The sequence below is a fragment of the Nelusetta ayraudi genome, unplaced genomic scaffold, assembly GCF_046127955.1.
Source record: "Nelusetta ayraudi isolate G7.1 ecotype Tasmania unplaced genomic scaffold, CSIRO-AGI_Nayr_v1 ptg000031l, whole genome shotgun sequence".
Taxonomy (NCBI): domain Eukaryota; kingdom Metazoa; phylum Chordata; class Actinopteri; order Tetraodontiformes; family Monacanthidae; genus Nelusetta; species Nelusetta ayraudi.
In genome coordinates this window covers 2,220,122-2,245,642 of record NW_027466081.1, presented here as the reverse complement: position 1 = coordinate 2,245,642, position 25,521 = coordinate 2,220,122, and the positions used below count along the sequence as shown (strand labels likewise).

Sequence of the window (25,521 nt, the reverse complement as noted above, 5' to 3'; positions counted from 1 at the left end):
GGGTGTCGTGCCACTCGCTCATCGCGCTAGCTACGTTCAACGTTTCCGACTTTCAAGCGATGACTCGACGAAGCGGCAGAAACCCTGAAAGAATCGCGTCGCCTGAGGTGACATTACGTGCCAAACTGTCTGAGCGTTGACTCTGTGTGCATTATTGCAGCGTTTCTCGCCTCGCGCTCCTCGCGTTTGGGTGTGAGTCAGCTTTACACTTGAGTTTCCAAGCGGTGGACAGAAAAAGCCTTAATGGGCCCCAGTGTACAGCGTGAGTGCTTCTCTTTATATTCTTACCGCCATTATCATACCTCCTCCATCGAGCCGCATACGTTAACGGAATACATAATAAAGCTCTCGTGGCGGTGTCCGTTTTTACAGCTATTCCAACACCGCGCAGGTGTCCTCAGGGGGGAATCGCAATATTTTTCCTTTTCTCACTCACAAGCCGCAACGATTCCTGCCGATTTCTGACAGTCGGGTCACGAATCACCACAGCGAGGAGGGTCAACAACTCTCTCTTTCTCTCTCAAGTACGGGGACCGTAAAAATTCAGAGGCGGCTCGCGCAGGTTGAAACTCATTTTTCCGAGTGCAAACAAACGAAAGAAGGCATCCCGATGAGAGGCTAGTCTCATTGGCAAAACTCCGACACCCGCCCACTCCCTTCTCTGCGTGTTTACCACTCGCCTGCACTCATTAGCAGCCATTGCGCCGAGTGCTCGTTACGATGCTGTTGCCGCACTCCTCCCAAATAAGCTCATGTGTCTTTAATCTCGTTTTGCATTTGAGTTTTTTTTTTTTTTGTGCGTTCCCCCACCACTCTCGCGGGAGTGTTTATTCCAGCAGGGATTTGAATTACTCCCCAGTGCCACTGTGACCACTCGATGTGATGACATTTGTTAGACAAAAGAATAATAGGCTTTCATAATTATCGCAATGAAGCCGTGAAGGCTTTGATTATTTTTTTTTTCTTTTTTTTTTTTTTTTCTGCCCCGAACGATGAATAAATGCAGGCCGAGTGGTAAATGTTTTCACGGCGCCGACGCTTTCATCGCCAAAGTGCTGATCAGAGAGATTCTAATTCTGCCTCCTCATCGAGTGCAAAAAAAACCAAAGAGTCCGGCGCAGCCGAGGCGCACGTGCCATTCATAATTAAACGCCGGCGCTAAGTGGGCGGGCCTGGCGTCGCCGTCCTCGCAGGCCCGGCACGGCCGCCGTTCGCCATCGGCGTTCCGCAGCGAACCCCGCAGCGCCGCCCCTCCGTCTTTTTTAACGAGTCGGCTTCTGAGCCTGACCGGCTGTGACATTTTTGGTGGAACCTTTGGGGACTGCAGAGACCGAGCGTTGGAGCGTTACGCAAGCCCCGCTAAATAATTTACCGCGCGCTCTGCATATTGCATTGCGCACGGAGTTCCCACTCGGCCCCCAGACGCCGCACTCCGCGGACTGTGTGTTCTCCGCTGCCCGAGTGAAGGGCTTCTGCTGAGGCTGAGGTTTACCCTCCACCGCCTCCCGCCCGCTTCCCTCGGTGTTGCTGGTGAAATCTCACAGTCACAGTGCGAGTTGAAGCAAGATATGCGAAATGGAAAAGAGAAAAAGGAAATTGTTTTCGATCCCAATTTTTTTTCCCAGATTCAGGTTTTTATTTTCCCAAATGCCGTGATTAATTTAACCAGACACGCTCTCCAAAAAACAGCATATTTAACCCTGTGTTTACAGCCCCCAGCTACAACTTTTGCAACAATTGTTACAATTGTTGGATTCTCCACATGGCTTGAGGTGTGGCCGCTTACCCGAGATGGATATCAGTGCTCTTTGTGACAACACAAAGGGCAATTTTGATTTCAAACAGCAGAAAAAGCAAATTCTGAACTGTTATGTTAATTTATGGGGATTCTGCTGACTCGATAGACAAACAGAGAGAGAGAGAGAGAGAGAGAAAATGAGATGAAGACCGTTTCCCAACAAGTGGTATTTAGCCGTCTGACTATGAATCCTCCCCGCCAACCCCTCTTTTTTTTTTTTCTTGGCAGTTTTCTGCCAAGCCTCCCTGACAGATTAGGGATCTGGCTGCAGGAATTGGCCTGGAACGACTCCAGTCCATTTCCCCCCAGAAATTACATCTATATCCATATTGGACAATTTGAGCCTTCGCAGTCTAACACCCAGTGGCCAAACTCGGCACCAGTCGGGGATGTTTAGCGCTTCTCAAGCATTAGCGGCAGAATGCTGCAAACGCGGGAGCTGGTTTGGGATGTTTTTCTAATTTGAAATTGACACGGGAACCAGGGAATTGCGACAGAACCTGGACGGCCAGAGGTGATGTTTTTCCAGGTCAGCGAAAATTCCAGGCGAGTTCGCAAACTCGGTAGGTTTTTGGAGGGAACCGACCGTCATATTCAGAGTGGGCCAATCAGACGGCTTCACTTCCTTTTGACGCGCTTCGCCACCCCTGCGGTGAGCCGCACAGCTGGCCAGGGTTTAATTGAACTGCGTCCACAGTCTTTCAGAAGTAGCACAAATCCTTCACTGCTGCATTTTATTTTTTTTCCTTTCAAATGAACCGGGCCTGTTCTAAACGCCACTTTCCCTTGAAATGAAGCTAATTGGTCCGTTAATACTCTGACCAGCTGACAGCAGTTCAGCTTTCCGAGATGTGGCTGCACAAATTCAGACTTCAGCTGCCGTGTAAAGTCTCAGTTAAATGGGAGGTTGTTTTTTTTTTTTGTTTTTTTTTTATGCCATAAATGGGCTTTCGTCCACTAATGAGTTGTTCAGGCTAAAGGCCACAGTGCCTCACTGTCTGTTTTTCTTGATGAATCGAGCAAAGACAATCAATTTGTCCCTTCTCCAATGTTGATTACACCGTTTTTGGATCCCGGCAAATCAAAGAGCTGGGCCAAGGCCAGGTGTTTGCACGGAGTGTCACTGCGACGCGCTTGATTCGCTTTGGCGCCACATAAAGTGATTGCATGTGGAGGGAAACAGGAAATGGAACTGGACCGCACATTAGTGAGTGGAAACACTTTCGTTCCATAATCACTGAACAATGATGAATGAAACAACGAGCGTCCATTTGCATCCGCGTTTGGCCGCGTTGTGGAAAAAAAAAGCCGAATTTTCTTTCCATCCTGACGTGCGACGCGCCATCACCGATGGCCGAACGTAATGCTTTGCAGCGATTTCCTTCAGACCACAGCCTTTCAGCTCTGGCCAGGATTAATCATTTGTTTCCTGACAGTTCCGTGGGCAACAGGCTCTGGAGCTGGACAGCCCAGACCCAAATAAATCTGTGGCTTTCAAAGGAAAATTACAACATGGCTTAGGAAAATAAAATAAAAGGCAGCGCCGAAAGGGAGATGTCATTACCCTGGGCTCCATCTATTTCCCCTGTCAGTCCCTGCGACTGGCGTTACTACCAGTTTTCTGGGAATAAATCCTCGCAGAGGACTATTAGTGTTGGGGTATGACGGCCTTGGCGGCCTGTTTCTCTCATCTTCTGATATTGTGCCGCGAACGTGCGGATCAGCGGCGCTGATCGCACTTTGGTCCGCGTGTCAAAAAATGCTTTTCTTGTAGATGTGACATCGCCACCGACGTTTTCCTTTTTATTCCCCCTTTCTCTCTCCAGCTGGATTTATTAATACGGCGCTGCCATATCTGTGGCTCAGCAGGACGCGGTTGTCACGCGGGTGATTTTGATGAATGCACGTCTGGCGCTGTGATAATCGGGGGGCGGGGACGTCTGCGCTGGCTGTAGATGTAATGAGTGGTCAGGTTTGTACTGGTTCAGTTAAGGTGGCAGAAGGGAAACGAGATTAACGCCTCAGGTCGCTCAGGCAAATGAAGTACATTATTTTGGCTATAGAGCAGGGTAAGAAATCTGCAACGATTCATTTGTGATTAATCGCGAGTTAACTCAGGACACTATGCGATTAATTGCGATTCAAAATTTTAATGGACTGACAGCCCTAATATATACACACAGACACACACACAGGTGGTCTTAATCTCAGAGGTCTTTGTGGCAAATGTGTTTCTGTGTTTTTCTTTGTCTAATATTTTTTGCATTTTTTTTTTCTTTCTTTCTTCCCTCGCCTATGAACGTGGATCGCACACCCACATGCCTGCAAGCCGCCACCGCCACCTTCACCAGACTCTTTGAAGTCTATACTGACTATGATAAAGAAAACACGATTCCAAGACATAACAGCACTGCACCTGTGTGCACGATTGCGCGTTAAATAGCATAATGGAGGCCAAGTGAGTGAGTGTTGACACGCATGACACTCACAAAACTTGCACAGATGAACTTGCAAAAATATTTGCGATGTGTGATCTTCCGTCTTTGCATGTCAGCAGCACCGTTGCCAGGGGAACACGGGGGGCCATGGGCGAGATCTTCCCAACTCTTCATTTGCCTAGGAGCTCTTTCAACGTGACTTGTTTGATGTTCAAACCTCGGAAAGGGCTCGAACATGTCCGGTTCAACCGTCCCTCAAAGAGGTGAAGCTTATGAACACGGAATAAACTCGAAGGGACACAACGGCGGAGGGTTTTTAAGTGGTTCGGGCCGACAGGAGGCGAGCGAGCGTGCGAGAGCGGCCGAAGGAAGTGTCAGGTGTGACGTGCAATAAGAGAGTGGCGACGAGAATGAAAGGAGAGGCGTGGAAAACGGCGGCGAGAGTGGCGACGTATGGTTCAGAGGCAGTCGCGGCGGTGAGGGAAAGAGAGAGGAGGCAGAGCTGGAGGCAGCCGAGATTAAACGGTCGAGCTTCACTCTGGCAGTGACCAGGAGGGAGAGTGTCAGGAATGAGGACATCAGAGGAGCCAGCCAGTGTTAGATGTTTTTGGGGTGGGGGTGGGGGAGGGGAGCCAGACTGAGATGGTTTGGACGTGTGCAGAAAGAGGGACTGGACATACCAGTGTAAGGTTGGAACCGGCAGGTAGGAGGCCTGGAGGGAGAGAAAAGAGGAGATTTATCCTTGTAGTGGAAGAAGACTTAAACTTAAACTAATAAATAGTAAAATGAAGAGGAAAGGCGAGAGAAGAAGATGTGGACTGCAGAGGTGATTCTCTTGATGAACTTGTCAAAGTCTGAGACACTTGTCTGAGAAAGTGGGAGCCGCCATTGGGCCAGTAGAAAATTGGAGGGAAGATAAGAAAAAAAAATGCAAGTAAATAAATACATACATAGTGGAACCAGATTATATTTTAGTTATCATCAAATCTAATTTACAATAATATATGATATGATTTCTTGCCAGTCAAAAACATTGTTTATGGTGTTGTGTGTGTGTGTCATGTGCCGGTTTGCGCCATTTATCAAGGTGATTTGCTCCTCAAGCTAACCTAGCTAGTGCAAAATGGACACGTTTGGCTTTAGAGACATACAAAAAATTGCCATAATTATCAACATGTGAGTTCAGTCTTCTTCTACAGTATTATTTTTATAGCAAATAAAAAGTTGATGTTCCTTTACCTTTTTTTCTTGACATTGGCTGTGCTGGTTTGCGTTGGGGGGGGGGGGTCCTCGGCCAGAAACCAGTGGCGTTTAGGGGGCCATGGCCTGGAAAAGTTTGGTTACCCCCTGGTCCAAGAGGTCATAATCACCCCTGGCTTGCCGCAGTGCCTCATGTCGCCTCTGGCCCTTGAGAGGCGCTGCCCCCAGGATCTGGGGGACGGCGACAGTGTCAGTCGCCAGCTGGTCGAAGGAACAAACAAAGGAGTGTAAGAGCTCACAGATGGCGACGTCAGACTTGATTTCTGGGCGAGAGATCTGCAGACAAACCTTGGAGGCAGCCGGCTGCGGCGATACGGCAGGATATTGAGTTCGCCCCCCCCCCCCTCCCCCTTCAGAGGTATTCCGAGTTCGCGTTGTTTCAGTATCACTTTTCAGATCAACAGGCGGCTCGAGGAATTACAAATCTCCCCCTAGTGATGCGAGGTCGGGAGTGCTTGTGACGCGTTGTTTGTACCCAGAGGAAATTGCATTACCCTCAGTAGGGAGAGGAGGAAGAAAAAAAAAAAAGGCTTTTTTTTTTCCCAAAAGTGTGATTCAGTGGAATTAATTTATTGATTTGTATCACAAAAATCCCGCTTTTACAGTGGCCCATAGAAGAGACACCCAACAAAAGATGTTTTTGGTGGGTTTTTTTTTCCCCCGAATTTGGTGAGCAACAGGAAATCTTCCGATGAAAGCATCTTGGTTTTGTGTTTTCAAAAGCAAATTTTGACAAGAGGACGGTGATGTTTTTTTAATGTTCTCTGGTGGCCGCTTAATGATGGCGCCGTGGCTCGGGTCCCTTTTCCTGGTTTGACGGTGGCTGAAGGAGATTAAGCGCCATCTCCGCTCTCTCTCTCTCTACGTTGCCACGGTGACACCGGAGCAGAGTTTGGCCACCTAAAGCGACATCCGCCGACGAAACTACCACTCGACAACCAGCAAATTTCTGCCTTTTTTTTTTCTTGTGTGTGTGACCTTACAGAAAATTCACTTCACATCGAGACGGGAGCCAGGAGAGTCTGTCCTAGCTGATATAATACTGTGCAACCCATTGAGTCATTCTCTTAGATGAATAAAATAAAATGAAAAATTCATTCCATTCACCATCCAATTTTCTTTTCATAATCCTGCTGTCAGCGAGAGGGGCAGCGGCCCTGTATTAATTAAACAAAAAAAGGAGCGAGAGAGAGAGAGAGAGAAGCCCTCACTGCCGCTCTTCCCGTCATCGATAAATGATAAAAATCAAAATGCTATGTGATCATATTTTACTTCAAGCGCAAGAGCTGCAGAGTTGGTGCGCGCGCGGCACACGTAAAGTACAGCTGGAAAAAAAAGTGGTGGGGGGGGGGGCGGGGGAATTCCATTATTCATGGGGTTACAGACGTCGGCCATTATTTATACATTAGAGTCTTAGCTTGTTCTTTTTTTTTTTTTTTTTTGAGCTCTGAACATTTCATTATTTAAGCAGACAAGAGCAGAGTGGAGCGTGCTGTTTGAAAGATGGCAGGGAGGAGTTTATCTTCTGCGGCTCTTAATATGCCTTTTACTTCTCTCTGATGATTGTTGGAACCGAGCCGTATAAAAAAAAACAAAAAAAACAACATCATATGTGTTGGTTAATTTTCCAACTCCTCCAGGGATATTAGCTATAAATTAGCGCTGGCTTTGTTTGTGGCAATATATTTCTTTGCTCTGTCACAATTCTTTTTTTTTTTTTTTTTTTTGGGGGGCGGGGGGGCGGGGTGTTATTTGCCAAACAAAACGACGCTTTTTCGGGGGATGTGCTCAGTCAGACGGGGGCGTCAGGTTGTGGGCCGTCGCCGCCGCCGCGTCGGCAGCTGCTCGGGATTAGCGCGAGGATTTCGGCACGCACAGCTGTGCAAACTTGGAAAGCGATTCATTAGCGTTTGAGTCCCAGTGGCACTGGATAACCGCTGAGACCCAGACACAACCCTCAACCCTCTCTCCCTCTCTCACTCTCACTATCACTCACTCTTACTCACACAGAGAAGATGCAATAAGATGCTGATAGAAACAGCTTCAGAGGCGGAAGCCTCTTTTTTTTTTTTTTTTTTTTTCCAAAGGAAAAGGACTGTGTGGAAAAAATGGGACAAAATTGATTGATGACATATAACATATTCAATAAAAGAGACAAATCTGGACTGTACAAGAAAAAAAAAAAAAAAAAAAAACTCTTTGCGCACAGAGACCAGACAACAGAACAAGCAGTTGGAAAGCCTGTTACAAGAAAGGGATGTGTGGGAGGTTTACTAGACAATGTAAACAATTCTGGATGTAATGTTGGAAAAAAAGAAAAACATTGACAACCAAAAAAAGCTATTTTGCAACCAATTTTCTAGACTTTGCCTCGCCAAGCAGCTGGGCCAATGAGATTTTAAGTCTCAATTTTTCCCACACATCGGTTTCATCTTAACGAGAAAGAGTTGGCGCAAAAGCCTGCTGCTAAGCCTGTGAACATGAGCTGTGGCAGTGATGCGACGTTCAATGCGCTGAATTGCTGGCGTCTACCTGGAAGGCCTCCCCGTTCAAACTGCTTTGTGTTCGGTCCCTCCCAATTGGACGTGTGAAATGTACCTCCTCGTATGAAACACCTTCCATTCGACCTTCCAGTTGGCGCCAAGTTTGGGGGTAATGCCAGGTCTGAAATCATGACACATACAGAATAAAAACCAGCACTTGTTGCTAAAAGCTATTGTTTAGCTGGCTAGAGAGTATAAGCCTGATTTTAATGGCGCTCTGCGTTTTATAAGCGTGTGCTCTCGCTGTTTTTTTTATTTTTTATGTTTGTTTAATTTGTTTTGTTTTGTTGGGTCTTTAGCAATATGAAGAACAAATACCTCTACAAAAACAGCAACAGCATCAGGGGACTATAATCCATCGGCAAACAATACATCCATCGGCATTCCACCTTTTCAAACACAGTGATTTTTTTTTCGTGACACCAGTTGCCGTGGCATCTGTCAAAGCAGCGACTCGTGTGTTGTTGGCATTTCCCTCCATTCCCAGGGGTGGTGGCGCCGTGCTGCCCAAATCGTGATGGAGCCTCATCCCCACTGTGTTGTTTAGACACACGCTAAAAATGGAAATCCGACAAGGCGATGGTAACATCGTCAGTGGCTGTTTTAGATTTAGGCGCCTTTTTTTTGCGGCTGATTGGATTTTTTTTTTTTGGTACTCAAACTGCCGATAACGAGAAGATTTTTGAATACAAATAATCCAAATTTTTGGAATAGCTTTATTCGGATCTGCTACATCAGAATTTTCTGAAATAGAGTGAGGTGCATCATAGGGTGGTATACTGCCAGCCAGACATGGAATGATGAACTGACAACATGAAATTTTCCCAAAAATTTGAAGTGCAGTTAAAAGCAATTCTGTCTTGTTTTGACGTTGCGCTCTGAAATTACCGTAATGCTCAGTGTAAACAGACCAAGTGGAAATCGAGTGTCTGCTTCATGTACTCACGAAAACGTTTTTGGATCGCGTGTCTCATGTTGCTGTTGGCACAAAGGTGCCGTCGACGGGGCTGCTCTCCCAGAGTCGGGCCGCGATTCCAACACAAAACCAAAACCAAAGCTGTCAGTCACACCAGTGAAAGCTCAGTGAAGTGGATGTTTGGCTCACGCTGGCACACGTGGCTCGTCCAAGGCAAACAACGCTGAGTAACGACAGAGATGGAAATATTGGGAGGATAAAAAAAAAAAATTGCCCGTTGCGACTTTGTTGTCCTCTCTGCGCTGATACAGAGAGTCTGACACCTGTTTCTCCATCCATTCCGCTCATTTTAGACCCCAAAGTCGGCTTTGTTTTTTGTTTTTTTTGCATCTCGAATGCTTTCAAGGGCGCTTTTTTATGATCCTGCTTCCTTGCTTCTTCTCCACAGACTCTGAAGTCATCTACAGGAACAGCGATGGGCACGTCATCAAGTTCAACATCCTGACCAACGAGACGGAGATCATCCTCACCAATTCCACATTTGTAAGTACATTTAGTTTTTTTAATTAACTAAAAAAAAAAAATCACTTCATTTGATTAATTTTGAGATCATCCGTCTCTTCGTCTCCTTCCTTCTTTGCTCCGCCAGGTAAATTTCAACGTGGCCAAGTACGCCGTCTCTCCTGATCTGAAGTATGTCCTCTTCGCTTATGACGTCAAACAGGCAAGTGTCGTCTTGGTGCCTGACAGCACATTTTGTATTTAGGGTGGACGCTCGCATCTTCAAATAAACCAACAAAGAATAAGGTGAACGAGGTATCTAGGTTTGGGTGCGCAGGCCACCTTAGTTCACAGGGAGAGGGGGGAGAGTGAAAGATGCTGCAATCTGAAATGTAACCACTTGATGTCGCTGTTTCTTCTTCAAAATCTCCAAATATTACACACGTGACCTTTGAATTTTTGCGTCGCACTTACATTTGCATTCCACTTATATACTGTAGATGCAGCCTGGTTGCGGCGTCACTCGTCCCACAATCAACTGGGCTAAAGGAAATGACACCCAGGCGTGGCCAAAGCAGAATCTGTGGCAAAGCCATTGGCAGAGGGTTGAATAAAGCTATTCACACCAAAGTCATCTGGAAGCCACATAAAGTTGAACGAGCTGTCCGGTCAGCCGCTGATTAATATTCCATTGTGGCCCGGAGTTCGACTGACAGGTCACGTTTGTTTAGCGGAGCCGAGCCCGAGCACCATAATTACCAGCTTTCCATCTGAAACGAGTTGATGCAAAATGAGATATGCAAATGGGGGCCCCTCCACTATGGAAGGGATCAACTGTAAGGATTAGTGACAGGCCGATTAATCAGAGCTCATTTGCATATATTGCATGAGGAGTGAGAGAGAGTTATGTTCTTAAACACTGTGGCCGATAGCCATGGATGGTGTTTTTTTTTTGTTTTTGTTTTTGTTTTTCATTGATTAGCCTGTAGGTTACTCGGTGCAGAGTTTCATGGTTTCTGGTATTTTGTTTGGCGCTAATACGTTGAAAAATGTGTTTACAAATATCGCATCAGCCTTGGAGGAGGGGGAGGGGGGGGGGATTTGTAGGCAGGGGGACAGACTCTAACTCGCCGGAGGAAATTTTTTATTCAAATGAAACAAACCCTCATTTTTCACTTGATTTGGATGCAAATGCTCGAACGTGAGATTTCCCTTTTGGTCGACTTCCAAAAATGTCTTGTAGGAGACCGGAGGCTAAAAGCAGGGAAGTCATGACTTGGATACATAAAACATTTAAACGAGGCTGAGGGCCCTCCAATTACAAAACAGACAGCTGGTGACACCACACGGCTGGTTTCTGTTCATGCCTCTGAAAAATAAGCTGGGAGTTGGCAGGAACACGTCTTGGCTCATCATTTAAGTCACCCCTCAATCCAATCCAAGTGGATGTGGACATTTTTAAAGTTGGCACGTGACCGTGCTCCTCATGAACATTAGTTTCAGTCGGTGATAGCAAGTAGCGCGTTCTCGATAGCTTAGCATCGCCTGGCGTGACCCAGGCTGATTCTCACTTCGAGGGGCAGCGCCAACTTACACTCAACTGCCTTGACATGCGTCTGGGTAGACATACAACCAATCAGAGCAATGACGCATGTAATGCGTGCAGCGGGGCAACAAGCCTCGAATTGTCTACAGGCCGGTGCACGCTGTGTGGTTTTCGGGCAGTGCTGGACGAAAAAACGACCAAACGTGGTGATGTCTTTGGCCACAGGTCTAAAAAAACATTGGTTTCATGTCACACTGTGTGACAGAATCCCGGACGGACGTTGTCACGGTCTTGCGAGCAAAGATTGCCTGCGATAAACATCTGAAGGTGCCAGAAACTTAGCATGACAGCCACAGTGTGGCTGCTGCCACGGCCGGCGGAATAACCAACCAATAGAAATGCTGCAGGGAATGACGCAATCCTCAAACGCTACGCTGATGATCACAGCCAAAGATTCCGTTTGGTATTGTCCATGTTGTCTGCACACAATAAACTTGATGTTGGCCCCAAGATCATTGGATCCTCATCCAGCTGTTTAGCATTTAATGAACTTTAAAAAAAAAAAAAAAAAAAAAGGCATTACGCCCACCATAAGATACACAACTGTGATTTGCAGGGACGGTCACAGTCCTGCAAACTACATGTGAATGGGTTCAGCATAAGAGTTGAACGTAATGCAACTACTTTGGAGAAATTAATCATGGGCCTGACTGAATTTACAGAAACAGGTGATGTTAAAATACTAATTGGTGAATCCCAGAAGTAGGAATTTAACAGTATCATCAGTTTTGTCATGCCAGGGTGGCAAACATGTCTGTATATGTCCGGACATATGATGACTTCAAATGATAAGACGTCCAGGCAAAGCAGGATTAAATTAAAGTAGAGGAAAGAGGGAACTTTGATTAGACTTTTTTTTTTTAATGATTAGGTTGATCTGGTTAATGAGTAACCCACCAAAGAGCCAATGACTGAGTCTCCAATCTCCAACCAATCCCAGTGCCCGTTGATTTGTACCTCTAAAATCACTCATTTGAAAGGGTGGCATTACCTTTTTCATTGTGAAAAGAAAGAGAGAAAGCTCAAGAGGAAACACTTTAGTCTCTTTTTCTCAGGTAAGTTATTTAATTAATTTGTGAGTGGGAAAGAACTAGCGTGATCAACTCAATGAGTCATTTGTTTGCACAAAGAGATTTTTTTTTTTAGTAAAAGAACTGAATGAGATCACTTCCCCAAATTATTTGTTCTTTTCTCACTTCAGTTGAGCTCAGGAGCAAGAGTGCATATCTTGCTTTGCTCTTGATTTAATATTTGTTTTCAGCATCACAGTTGTTATTTGCTGTTTTAAATTCAGCATAGTAAAAAATATTTATCCACCTGACATTTAGATACACATTTCATTTGTTAATTTGATCCAGATGTTTTCAGTGGAGGTTCAGTGATAACGGAGGACGTGCAGAGTGTCGGTTTGTTTTGGTCGTACATGCAGTGCACAACTGCTGATGCACAAATCTGGTCGTAACTTTTTTTTTAATCTCGTGAATTGTTCAGTTACTTTGAAGTGTGATATTGGTATAATTTAAATATAATTGATATTTAAGTAGATCTGTACACGTTGCATTGGGATTATGTTGTGCATGGCTCTTTTATTGTGTCTTTTATATCTTTTGTATGCATTGTCTTGCTCTCATCTGGACCATTTGCGTCTGTAATAAAGTTTATTTATTAAGTAAATACAATATATTTTACGGTTCGTCTATAAGAACTCAACAGCAGGTGGCACTAGAGTAATGAAAGGAAAACAGTTAACATCCTAATTCCAACGTGATCCTCTTACTGTCTGTTCAAAATGTCACAGCGGTCCCATCTGAGAATGTAAATATGCTTCACTCAGGATTTAAACAAGACTGTGGCGTGAATTAGAGCCAAGCTGCTGGGTTAAATATTCCAAATAGACACTTATATTTACAGCTGCTGACGGCAGAATTAAAAACAGAAAGATTAATCATCAAGTAGATTAACCTTTTACATACTGGTTTAACACTGATTAATTCAGAAAGGGGCATGTTTTCCAAATTAAACCAACCCGCAGATCCATTTTTGTGCCAGTTCAAATTCAGAATTAGCAGTGATTTTGCTTGTTCTTAAGAAAAAAGTGGGGGGAAGAAATGATAACATCCTTCAAGTTTGCCCATTAAAATCATATTTGCTCTGCTGCCGGTTTTGACCAAGACGGAACCTGCCGCCACGCAGAATAACAAATGGGGGAACAGACTTTAAAGCATAACTGCAGGCAAGTTTTAAATTGCTGCGCTCCGCTATCATGAATTTGACGAACAAAATTAAAAAATGGAAAATTATTCCTTTAAAAATGGACGTGCCCGAGGATGTTCGTTCGACGTGACAGATGTTCCTTTTGCCGTATTAGAATAAATATTGTTCAAAGAAAGTCACGAATGTGGAATGTTAATAGTGGTATCTTCGCTTCTCCCGAGACGCTGACATTTCAATGCAGGGAGGTGCGTTTGGAGAGCAACTTTGTGTACTTTGCTAGTATTGATTTTTTTATTTATTATTAGATTGACCTTTCATTAATATGCTATATTTATTTGAAAGTCAGTGATATCTCATAACCTTTACATTCAAGGTGTTAGTGTGAAATACCTGATGGGATGTGTTTTTTTCTGTTTGTTTTTTTCATATTCATTGGATTTGTTCCACACGTACATCAACAACACATTTAGAAAGCAAAAAAAGAAAACTTCAGAAGGTGATTGGACAAAGCTTCTCTCAACCATGTTCAATTTGAAGTTCGTTGCAAACAGCTCAAGGCTTCTTAATAAACATGCAGGGCGACAGTGCACCACCAAAAACAACAAAAGAAAATAAACCGTTAATTTATTTAGCAACAACTGGGCTCAAAGTCACTTATTTTTTTCCCCAAATAATTATCCACCTCAGACCAGAAAGAACAGCTTCCCCAGTCCTGAATATCACTTTTCACTGTTTATTAAACTGCCTGCGTCTTGTCTCCCCCTCCGTACATATTCATGGCCGTATCATCGCCGGCCATCTGGGCAGCGGCGCAAAGCGAAACAAAACCTGGACACCTCCACTTTGACACCTGCGCGTTGCAGAAACAGCACTTCCTTTGGGAGAAATAAATTACTTTTCTAATAGGTTGCTCTGTGGCACGCTGAATGATATAAGGCATTCAAATCCCCCCCGACGCCTGAAAACACATTTTCCCGGTGGAATTCCATTACTAAAGAGACGTCTGCAAAAGTGCTGATAGGACACCAAAATCTGCAAACAAGGTCACTTCCTTTTACCGTTTGTGTTGTGTATTTTTTTTTTTTTCCTTTTTTTAGTGCCCTGAGGCATGTTTGCAGAACCTTGCCATAAACCAGAGAGGTGGTTTTTGAAGAGGTGTCCTTGCATAAAGTTTATGGGCCAAGCGGAAGTCGAAAGAAGCACCAGCGGAGGGCCGTCATGCCACGCTAGCACGTCCCAACGGTGCACACTATTGTTGAAAAGTGGAATTTATTTTCAGGGTATTACGACTCACCTGGTAACCTTTTGTAAGTGCCTTAGGGCAGCATCACCTCTAGTTCGGTAGACTCGGTGCATTTGGGGCACTCAGCTGCGGCATTGTAGCATTGTTCACTTGGTTTGGTTAGCGTTTTTGGGGCACTTCCTGTTCACTGCACCAACATGAATTAGCCTAGCATCTAGGTGGTTCTTACTGGGATTTTTGATTTGGCATTCCGACTAATTAAATGTTATTGAGGACAGTGGAAAACTTCAGTGGAAAGGTTGAGCTTTAGAAATATTTTCTATGGGATCTTTTCCAGATTGTAAAAGTAAATAAGTAAAATTTTGGAGAATGCTCCATCTGGCATGTGAAGCCAGGAAACACGTGGAAGCGGGTAAACTGGCCAAAACCATGCAGATGACTTTGGTTTCTTCTTGCTTATATTCTGCCAACATTCGAGCACTGATGATTCTCTTTCAGTCGCAGCTGACAGCGGTGAAGGACAGAGCACTAAAAAGGCAGCAAATAAGCTCAAGACGGCAGACGCAGCACCTTTGTTGTTGCGTGGCTGCAGCCGGCAGCGCGTTGCCGTGCGCACGCCTCAACCTGCAGAGCATTTCGTTTTTGTTTAGCGCCGACTCCTCCACCTACGGTTTGCTCCAACATCCGTTGGGGCCTTCTGAACAGGATATGCAATGCGATGTATTTATAGTTCCTCTGGTTCTTCTGGGACTGAGTCGGGAAGCAGCTGAGTCATGGTCAACCAGGTAAAGGCACTCCGCAAATCAAGAAGACGCAAGGAAGGAGCGCGTAACAGATTTACAATTATTATTATTCTGATCCAGATTGCTGTTGGTACCAACAAAGTATTTGAGACAAATGTGAATCATATTAAACAGCCCAGAATGAGTGAAGTGGTGGAGCAGATGGCCGTTAGGTAGACAGCGTATCCATGTTCAATGCTATTTGCAGCCCTTGTTCCATCAGTTGCGATGAGCAGCAGATCATATTGACGCGCGTTTCATTAGCCTGTGTAATTGTTTACAGCATCACAAAATAATGAGAGGTTATAAATGAATAATCATGTACCTTGTTGCTCCGTCAGTGCTCAATCTGTTTGTTTCTACTTCCAGTTTTCAAATTTGTTTTTTTCTTTAAGTGCTTTTCTGAGCAACAACGAAAACATCTCTTTGTGTGCATACCTTACCATGTATGCATCCTGTTAAATCTCCCTTATTTTTTACACATTTTCACTTTTGTTTCCCAATTGAGCATCTTTGCATGTTTAAGTTCCAAAATTGATGTGCAAATGCCCGGAAACAGCATATTTAGCCCTTTCGTTCACAGCCTTCTTAAAACACAGGATTCCAGCTTCCAGCTAACACTGACACTATGTCCAAATTTGCACATGTGTTGAAGTTATACAAGAACAAGCTGTCCTTCGAGGTCGGTGCCGAGACCTGGCTTGAGGTGTTGTCACTAGTATCTGTAGCTTTACTGGTATGTCAAAGTCCTGATTTCCAGGAAACAGGAATGCCACAAATCTGCTTTCCTCCAAAGTCCTACTTTACTACACCGAGCTCCCTCTTCTATAGATGTAGTGTTGGGGAGATTACATTGGATGAACAGAAGAGGAAAACCAGTGAAAAACACTGCTGACCAAGTCGGCTGTCTGCCATAGTGCAGATAACTTTATAACTGGTCTCCCAGTCACTCTCAGGGGTCGGGGGCAAGGGGAAGAGATGTTGCAAGAATGGTTAAATCAGTCAGAAGCTTCCATGCGATGGACAACAGACAGGACCTTCAGCCAATCTTTGGATTCAGTCCAAGATTTTCTTTTAACCAGAAAATAGGTTGGATTTATTTGATTTGATTTATATTTCAAATCTTCAAATACCACAATGCCAATGGCACATGAAAGAGATTTGATGAGTGTTTTTAGCAATTAGATGTGAAGAAAAGTTCATACTGCACACAAGTAAATAGACCATCAGGCGAGGAAGTCACGTCCTGTCGTTGTGCAGAGCTTTTGTGCAGCATCTGAATGTTGTGCATTTTGCCCTGAGTTCTATGTTACGCTAATTATTTTTGCTTTTTCTGAAACAAGACTTCTGTATGAGCTCTTACTGCAATTCTGGGCTTTGATCTCGCAATTGTAGCGTGAAACCCGCACTTGCATTTACTCATAACCTTTAATAAATGATGAAAAGCCCAGCGAGTGGGACGTGGATGCGCTCCCAAATGTGTAAACGAGTCTCCTGCTATCCACGCGCTTTGATCCTGCGCCGGCGGTGATTGTCGGAACACGTTAGCTGCTTCTCAGCCCTTTTGAGCTTGCCGCTCATCATCACAACGATGCATTCGCGGACCCGCTCCGCGGCCACATGCATGGCCTTTGGAGAATTTCTCTCCGCCATCCTGCCTGGATGTGTGGCTGCAACAGTGTCTGCAGTGGGTTGACCGGATGGAAGCACTCAAACTCCAGGATCCTTCTTTGTCATCACTTTCTATTTATGAAGGGATCGTTTTCCCCCAAATTTAATCTCACTACCTGCCACTGCAGAGTTCTGGGAACAACCTTGTAATCCACATAACCCCTTTGAGGTTTCACGGCGGCAAAGATGCCACCCACTGCCCATGCAATGAAGGCTCAATGTAGTTTCTCAAATGTAATCTAAAAAAAAAAACATCCCTAAATTCTTCATACTAGTCATGTGGGGTTATCCCAGTGTCCTTATCCAGGGCTACATTGCTGACATGCTTTCAGCCAAAATGTTCACTGTAGCCCTTTCAACATTAGCCAATGTGGCAACCCAAACTGTGGAGACAGTTTTCTTCATTGTTTTTTGTTTCGTTTTGGAGTCAACATTGACATCCACTGTGTTGTTGTGTTATCACTAGGTGGAATTTATTTTCAGGGTATTGCGACTGACCTGGTAACCTCTTGTAAATCCCTGAGGGCAGCATCACCTCTAGTTCGGTAGACTCGGTGCATTTGGGGCATTTAGTTGCAGCATTGTAGCGTTTTTCACTTGGTTTGGTTAGCGTTTACATTGGACATTTCCAAGCATACCGTACATTAGAATAAGATGTGACACAGATGAAGGGGTCGCGCGTCTATTGGCCAGATTTTTGGGGCACTTCCTGTTTACTGCACCAACATGACAAGTGGTTCTTACTGGGATTTTTGATGTGATTTTATTATATTTATTATGTATATATATATATGTATATATATATGTATATATATATATATATATATATATATATGTGTATATATATGTATATATACGTATATATATATATGTGTATATATATATGTGTATATATATGTGTATATATATGTATATATATATATACATATATATGTATATATGTGTGTTAGAGCTGTCAGTCGATTAAAAAAATGAATCCGATTAATCGCATGGTTTTCCATAGTTAACTCAGGATTAATCGCAAATTAATCGCATATTTTTTTTATCTGCTCTAAATCTACCGTAAACTGATATTTTTCCATTTTTTTAATAATCATATCAACATGGGAGTAGGCAAATACTTGCTTTCTGCAAATGCAGCATGTTTATTCGTGTTGGAGCAATGACAAGTACTACTAACAAAACAAAAGATGCACAGGGTAAAAAAAAAAAAAAATGTGTGTGTGTGTGTGTAAATAGAAACGCACTCAGGTGTCCATCTCAAGACCTCTTTCATAATGATCACTGACCGGCATCTCTAGGATCAAACAGACGTATTTTGATCAAGTCTTCCTCTGTGTGTGTGTGTGTATTTGATCTTTCTCGCACTCTGATACAATGTACTGACAAATATAACATACAAATATTATTGAATTTGTCATTCGGTTTTTATAGAGCAGACGCCGAAACAACAACTGCATGGCGCGAGCCGCGCGCCTGTTCGCGTCTAGTGTGAACCACCACATTGATTAACGTGGGCGCTGAATGGAAGCGCTCGTTACAGTAAATGCACATCACTTTTGTCCTCTCAAGACTGCCATCTGGCAGGGTTTTGAAGTGGAACTTTCCATTTACAATTGACGCCTTATCCATGTTAGTCTTTCCTAGTGCTCATCTACGCTCAGTGTCTTTTTCTTTTTTTGTTGTGTTTACACGTCGGCTGCAAGCGTGTGACTGTGTGCTGTGAGTCAATTCATTTCCCGTTTCCACAATCTACGGAGTGGCCAAAGGTTCAGAAAGCACCGTGTGCGTTAATCATACGATAAAAAAATTGTCGGCGATAAAGCGGCATTGAGTTAGCGCGTTAACTTTGACACCCTTAATATATGTATATATATTTATGTGTGTGTGTGTATATATATGTATATATATATATATATATATATATATATATATATATATATATATATATATATATATATATATATATATATATATATAAGTGATGAATGAATGTATTCAACACACTATCTGTCTATCTATCTATCTATCACCCGCGAAATAGCGTTTTGACCGTGATCTATCCATATATCACGTTCGACCGCGATGTAGAGGTATGTCCCAATGGAGTTGCCGTATCGGGCAGTCACTGCGCCCGGAACGATTCTGCAACCAGACTAATTCTGTACCTACCTACAACCCCCCCCCCCCGTCAACAAAACTTCCGTGGCCCGCCGACTCGATGCAGGTCTGTCATGTGGCCCGTTGCTAAAAAACGTTTGCCCACCCCTGGTTTAGACAATGCTCTCCACTGACGCAGTGCTGCAGAGCAAATGAGGAAAAAAATCACAGGTTCGGATGAGCTTTCAGTTTACATCTTGTAATATCATTGCCCTTGTTCCTGCTCCGAAACGCAGCAACGTTTCAGTGGAACAGTTGCTACATGTGCCTGTGCCGCTGGAAGACCAAAGGAAAATGATAGACACGTGTAAGTGTGGGCTTGAGACTGACTGATGTGCCACTTATTCTGAGCGACGGCTTCCATCTCAACTTGGATTGCAGGCTTGCATACTCTGTTTTTTTTTATGTGTTACCCCCCCACCCCCATTGGGAATGACGTAATGTTCAATCTTTTGTTTGCCACAGACTGGTAGACTTCAGAGCCGAAGGGGTTAAATCACTTCTTAAACAATGCGTTCCCCATTCATGTGAGGTGAGAACGTATTTGGGCGCAGATGAGCCGCGTGGCGCGTGTGTGCGAGCGGGGAGTCGCGCATGAAACAAAAGCGAACGCGTCTCGCTGAAGCCCACCTGGCATTCGAGAGAAACAACCAAATGTCCCGCTGATAGACAATTTAACAGTGAAAAGGCAGCGACTGGTCCCCGGGAACAGCAGATGTGAGCGGCGGATGGCGTGGCTGCTGCGGTGAATGGCATGCATGACTGTTGCGAGTCGACACCTCTCCCATGGTCCCCTCAACAAGCACTGCGTTCCTCTGATGATGTGCCACGACACCTGCGGCTCTGGCTGCTGGAGGTGTTCATTGCACTCCGACTAGTAAGCAGTATTTTGCAATGGAAGGGGCCATGTGGAGGGATGCAGACAGAAACAGTCTGTGAAATGGTGCAATATGAGTCTGTGTGTGTGTGTGGGCTGTCAAACTAATTAAGATTAAGCAGTGAATTTCCATAGTTAAGCGCGATGAATCGTGTTTTGATTTGTGTGTTTAAAATTCTGTTATTTTTGCTTTTTATGTCCATTTTTATGGAAAGCAATTCTTGCCAGAGTGTAATCATTGGGAACCAAATGAGCACAAAGAAAGGATTTCCTTTTTGACCTTTTGTGCTATTATTTCTTTCAAAATAGTGCAACAAGACCCATCTATTGTTACATATGCGTTTTGTTGACGACAACAAACAAAGCACAACCCCTGTAATGAATCTAAAATCTAAAACAAATGTCACTTTCGAATACATATGTACATATATATGTACATATATATATATATATATATATATATATATATATATATATATATATATATATATATATGTGTATATGTATATATGTGTATATGTATATATGTGTATATGTATATATGTGTATATGTGTATATGTATATGTATATATGTATATGTGTATATGTATATATGTATGTATATATGTATATATGTATGTATGTATGTATGTATATGTATATATGTATGTATGTATGTATGTATATATGTGTATGTATATATGTGTATGTATATATATATGTATATATATATGTATATATATATGTATATATATATGTATATATGTATATGTATATATGTATATATATATATATGTATATATATGTATATATGTATATGTATATATGTATATATATATGTATATATGTATATGTATATATGTATATATATATGTATATATGTATATGTGTATATATATATATGTGTGTGTACAGTCAATACAGATAGCTGGTTGTGCTGACCAACAGAGGTTCTGAAAAAAACAAACTTAAACAAACGATATAAAGCAACTGGGTAAAAACGTTTGTACTTTAGCATGGCTAGTGTTAGCTGTCCAAGTTAGCGACGGTGAAATTAGCTACGTTACCTCTGCCTCTCTGATCCAAACGTACAGGCTACGCTTTCTGCACATGCCAAGCCATCTGCAACTCCATGTGCACGCACCAGTGCCTTTTCTTTTTCGACGTATTGGCAAAAAGACAAGCTCAAACTGGCTTGCATCACTGCGAGAGAAACAAACCTGCCTTGGCGTTTGCAGATGAATGTGATTGACAACTGTGAACAGCGAACCCAGACAGCAGGAGCAGCAGTATGGATTTATTATTATTATTTTTTTTTTTCACACATACACTGTAAGAACACTGACCGTCACACAGTCCGAGTTGGAATTAAACCGTATGATTTCCAAACCGTGCAGTGTCGGAGTAGAACTGAGCAGGAACACTGAGTCAAACCACCTGCTCGGGGAAAATAGATTAACAGGGAGTTTGGACTTAATTGCGACTCATGATATAGTTAAACCAAATCAATCCCTGTATAAAGAGTTTATCTCCGCATGCAATTTTGGATTGCTGAGGCCAGAAGGTAGTAAGAACACTTTTTCATTTTAAAGAGAGAGAGAGAGTTGTCAAAGCAGGACTACTTTCCTACATTTTTTTTATTCAACTCTGTCTCCATCCTCTCATTGAATTCGACTGAAGCGAGAAACCCCAGTCTTTTAATTGACCCTTTGCGGTGTCACAAAGGGAATTGATTAGTGGACAAATCCCAGGCATCTGTTGGCTCCTCCATTACCGCCCAACTTTGTTCGGAAGGTCCAATCAAGCATCAGCCATAGCAGAAAGCAGGGCTGTAAACACGGGGCTACTGTCAATGTGCCATCTTCCGGTGTTTGGATAATTATTTTCACAGATCTGGAGTCTTGGAGAAAAAAAAACAAAACTGGGGGGGAAAAATAACATAAGCAGACATTTAAGTAATTTCCACTTTAGATACAAAAACGCTTTTTCTCCATGGCGACTCCGATAGTTCTGCTTGCGCCAGCTTGGTCGACTGACCGCAGACATGGCAGTCTGGTTGATTGCTGAGGTCTAAATTGTGGCGGCCCGGCCAGCGTGTCCCCCACCTCCTGAGCAATGAAAGCTGCCCCGGTCCGCAGACCTCTGTGACTGTGTTTGAAGAGATAAGTGCAGACGGATACATCTGGCTGAGTGTTAACAGCTTCCATCTTTCCGCCGCTGCTGCTCACTGGCGCCGACATCTCCCCGGCAGCCCGGAGTGTCGCCATTCTCCGGGAGCCTTCGCGACCGGGTGGTTTCACAGCGCCGCACCGCCGCACCTCGGGCGGAGCCGCTCCCACCGGGCTATTGATTCTCTTTCTCCACACTTGCGCTAATGCGGGGACTTGGTTGCGCTCCATCTTGCGGTTAAGGCTCCCAGGACATTGAGGTGTCCGTGCTGTTTCCTCTCACGCTCCCCCACAGAGGCCTCTAAGCCTTCGCCCGGGTCCAACTCTTGTCCTTGAACACGAAACGGTCAGATCGAAAATGTGTGTTATTGCTTTTTTTGGCCTTCCAATTGAACAGATGGTCAGACCTGTTTGTCTGCAGCCCGTCCCATGCGACTCACTGTGAAGCCATTCACAGAGGGATAACAAGAATCTGAATGTTTCCGTCGTGCCATTGTACATTTGATAACGAGCCGTGCCTTGTGTTTAAGTTTCCCTTGCCATACATTTTGTTTCCAAACCACAGAAATTGAAACCAAGAGGCTGTTATATGTGATATTCGACTTTTAACTCATAACAGCTCGAGTAGAGTCCACTACGGTGCCCTCTGAATTTGTTGCTCTCTGTACTTATGCTAACTTATCTCCTTCTCTTTCCTGCCTTCAGGAAGGAAGAGGAGATTTCCCAAGCTCAATTGAGCTATTCTCAAAATATTCCAATATAAATGCAGCTGAGAAAATCAGATTATTGACGGGAGCATGTCCTCCTCCCCAACACTAGGGGGCTCAATGAGTCTTTTCAGCGTGTTCATTTCCGGTTAACCTCCTTCGTCCCACAAACAAACTAGTAGAACAACTGGAGTGCAATGCAACACCGGGGTAATGTCCAAAGTCGTCTTCAATTTAACGAGTTTCCTCATTGAGCAGCTGCAGATGTGCTGCACAACCGTCAGCGGATTCGTCAGAAATTCACAAACGTACACGGCATATTGCAGTCGCAGCCAACACCTACACTTTTGTAAGTGAGCACTACGTAGTATTGACATTAAAAATGGACGAAATATGATGTACGCAAATTTGCATCGAGCTGTCCTTCATTTCACCTGAATAAACAACTCAATACTCAAACATAATACAATATCTATGTATATCCCCATGTGAGCCACCGAGACTCACAGCAAGCACGACTTTCTTCAGGTATTAGTAAATTAAGTCATCGTCGGCGTAACATTTGGCTCTGGGCTCCCTGAGAAAATTTGTTTCCCTGGGCGTTTGTTCTTCGTGCATGTGGGTTCAGTGAACAGACCGGTGGGAGAGGGTTTGTAATTGTAGTGTATGGGGCTCCCGTAAAAGCCATGAAACCTATCTGCCGACTCCTTTTATTGTGTTATAAATGGAAGCAGAAAACACAACGGTAATGAACGAGTTTTAAACTCACAACGGAGAGGCATTTTCCAAATAGCACACAGATCATTTGAGAAACTTTGTGGACTCGTGAAGGTGTTTAGAGCTTCCAGGAAGTAACTACGAGCACCGATTCCACTCCAGGTGAGAAAAGCCATGGTTTTGTATGAACTGGCAAGTTGCGCAGAGTACCCAGAGTATCGACAGACCAACCTGCTAAAACAGTAGCCAAAGCTGCAATTACAAGAAAACAAAGCAATATATAGGATATACCAAGAGGGACACCAAATAAATTTCTTCATCACTCAGCACCGTCTACAAAAAGGCTGCCGATTACCTGCAGGATCACTGAGATTCCAGCTCTCAATCCTTGCACAGCAGCTGTCAAAAGCACTAACCTGAACCATCATTGTTTATTGTCGCGCACGTGCGAAACAACGACATCTAGTGGTCAAACGATACCGATACAATGAAATAAAAGCTGTTGAAATGCCTCGCCAGTATTGTGTGAGGGAGCTGAATGGCTCAAAAAGTGCTTAGTCGACCCTGAGAGGAAACCTGATTACATTTCCTTTGTTTTATTCATGAGGATGCGACAGCGATTCGGGAGTGTTTCTGCCGTAACAGCCAATTAGAGGTCATTAAAGCTTGAATGTGAATTTTAAGCTACTTCACGCGGCGGATGGAAGAGTTCCAGAATGTGGAATTTCTCCTTTTCTTTCCCTTTTTATTGGCCAACAGTAAATATCTGGAAGGGTAGTTTTGTTTTTGAGCTATATCTAATGTATACCCACAGCATAACAAACAAATGTTGTTTTAAATCAAAACATATGTATATACATATAAAATGTCTACTAGATTATTTCTGCAAATATGCACCAATTAAATTTTAGCGGTTTTATGGTACATTTCAAATTAAACTTGGAAGGTTTTTGGACAAACCTCAATCAGATTAGTTTATAACTAACCGCCTACAGTTAACCGTACAATGCTTCTTGTTCATGCAGCCCCTTGTATGTGAACATAATTTGAATATTGATATCGGTGTATCTGCAATATCAGAAGCATCATACCCTGCGTCATAAGAAATGCCTTCATTTTTTTCTTAGCTTAGCATGTAGCCTAGCATACATTAAAATTGTAGTTTTGGAGTCACCAGGATGGATCAGGCCACACGACTGACTCGCTCAGAGTAATTTAACCCTCTCGGTGAGTTCCTTTTGTAATTTCAGAGATCACGCTGCACTGCAGGGTTAATTTTCAACCTATTTGAGCTAAGATGAAAAACCATGTGTTTTTATTTGGTGAGAAATCCATTAAACCTCAAGGCCGGGTGTCATTTCCTGGGATGGTGGCCAATATGAGACCTCTTCTTCCTCCTCCTCGTCACCCTCCTCATCTTCCCATCGTTATTATTATTGCTGTTGTTTTCATAACAGCACTCACTTTTGCTTCTGTACCTTCACGGTGTTGCGCTTGAGTGCTGGAAATGTCACAACCTTTTCTCAGCCTTAGCATCCAGCCCACAACAAAGGTCACAACATCCATATACTCCAGGCATCGGGGTTCATTTAATGGAGCGCCGCCGAAAAGTTCATTTGAGAACTCTTTTTTTATTTTTTTTGTTTTTTTTTGTGTGGGAGGGTGTGTGGAAGATTTTTCCATTTCATGGGGGATTAAGAAGTAGTTTTTTTTTTTTTTTTTTCCTTTAGCTTGTCAGTGTTTGAGAAATGTGACCGTTGCGTCGGCTACTCTGCGGCTCTCAGCCGGGGCTCCAGATCTCGCGGAAGAGGAGCCTCTCTCCGATTTGTATGGGGGAACGCCCGGCCCAGGCGCCCAAGCTGGGCCGTTTGAGGGGCGACTCGCCCGGAGTTCGGCGCGATCCTCTCCGCTCTGAACAGTAATTCGCTTTCCGCGGCCTG

At 43.7% G+C, this 25,521-nt stretch overlaps 1 protein-coding gene across 1 annotated transcript in view; it reads left to right on the top strand.

The window, feature by feature from the left end:
* LOC142891378 (inactive dipeptidyl peptidase 10-like) overlaps positions 1–25,521 on the top strand; it is a 218,215-nt gene that overhangs the window by 152,151 nt on the left and 40,543 nt on the right. Inside the window, exons 4-5 of the mRNA XM_076030859.1 lie at positions 9,404–9,498; positions 9,605–9,679. Of these exons, the coding sequence (XP_075886974.1) occupies positions 9,404–9,498; positions 9,605–9,679 (170 nt within the window). The remainder of the gene's footprint in view (positions 1–9,403; positions 9,499–9,604; positions 9,680–25,521) is intronic.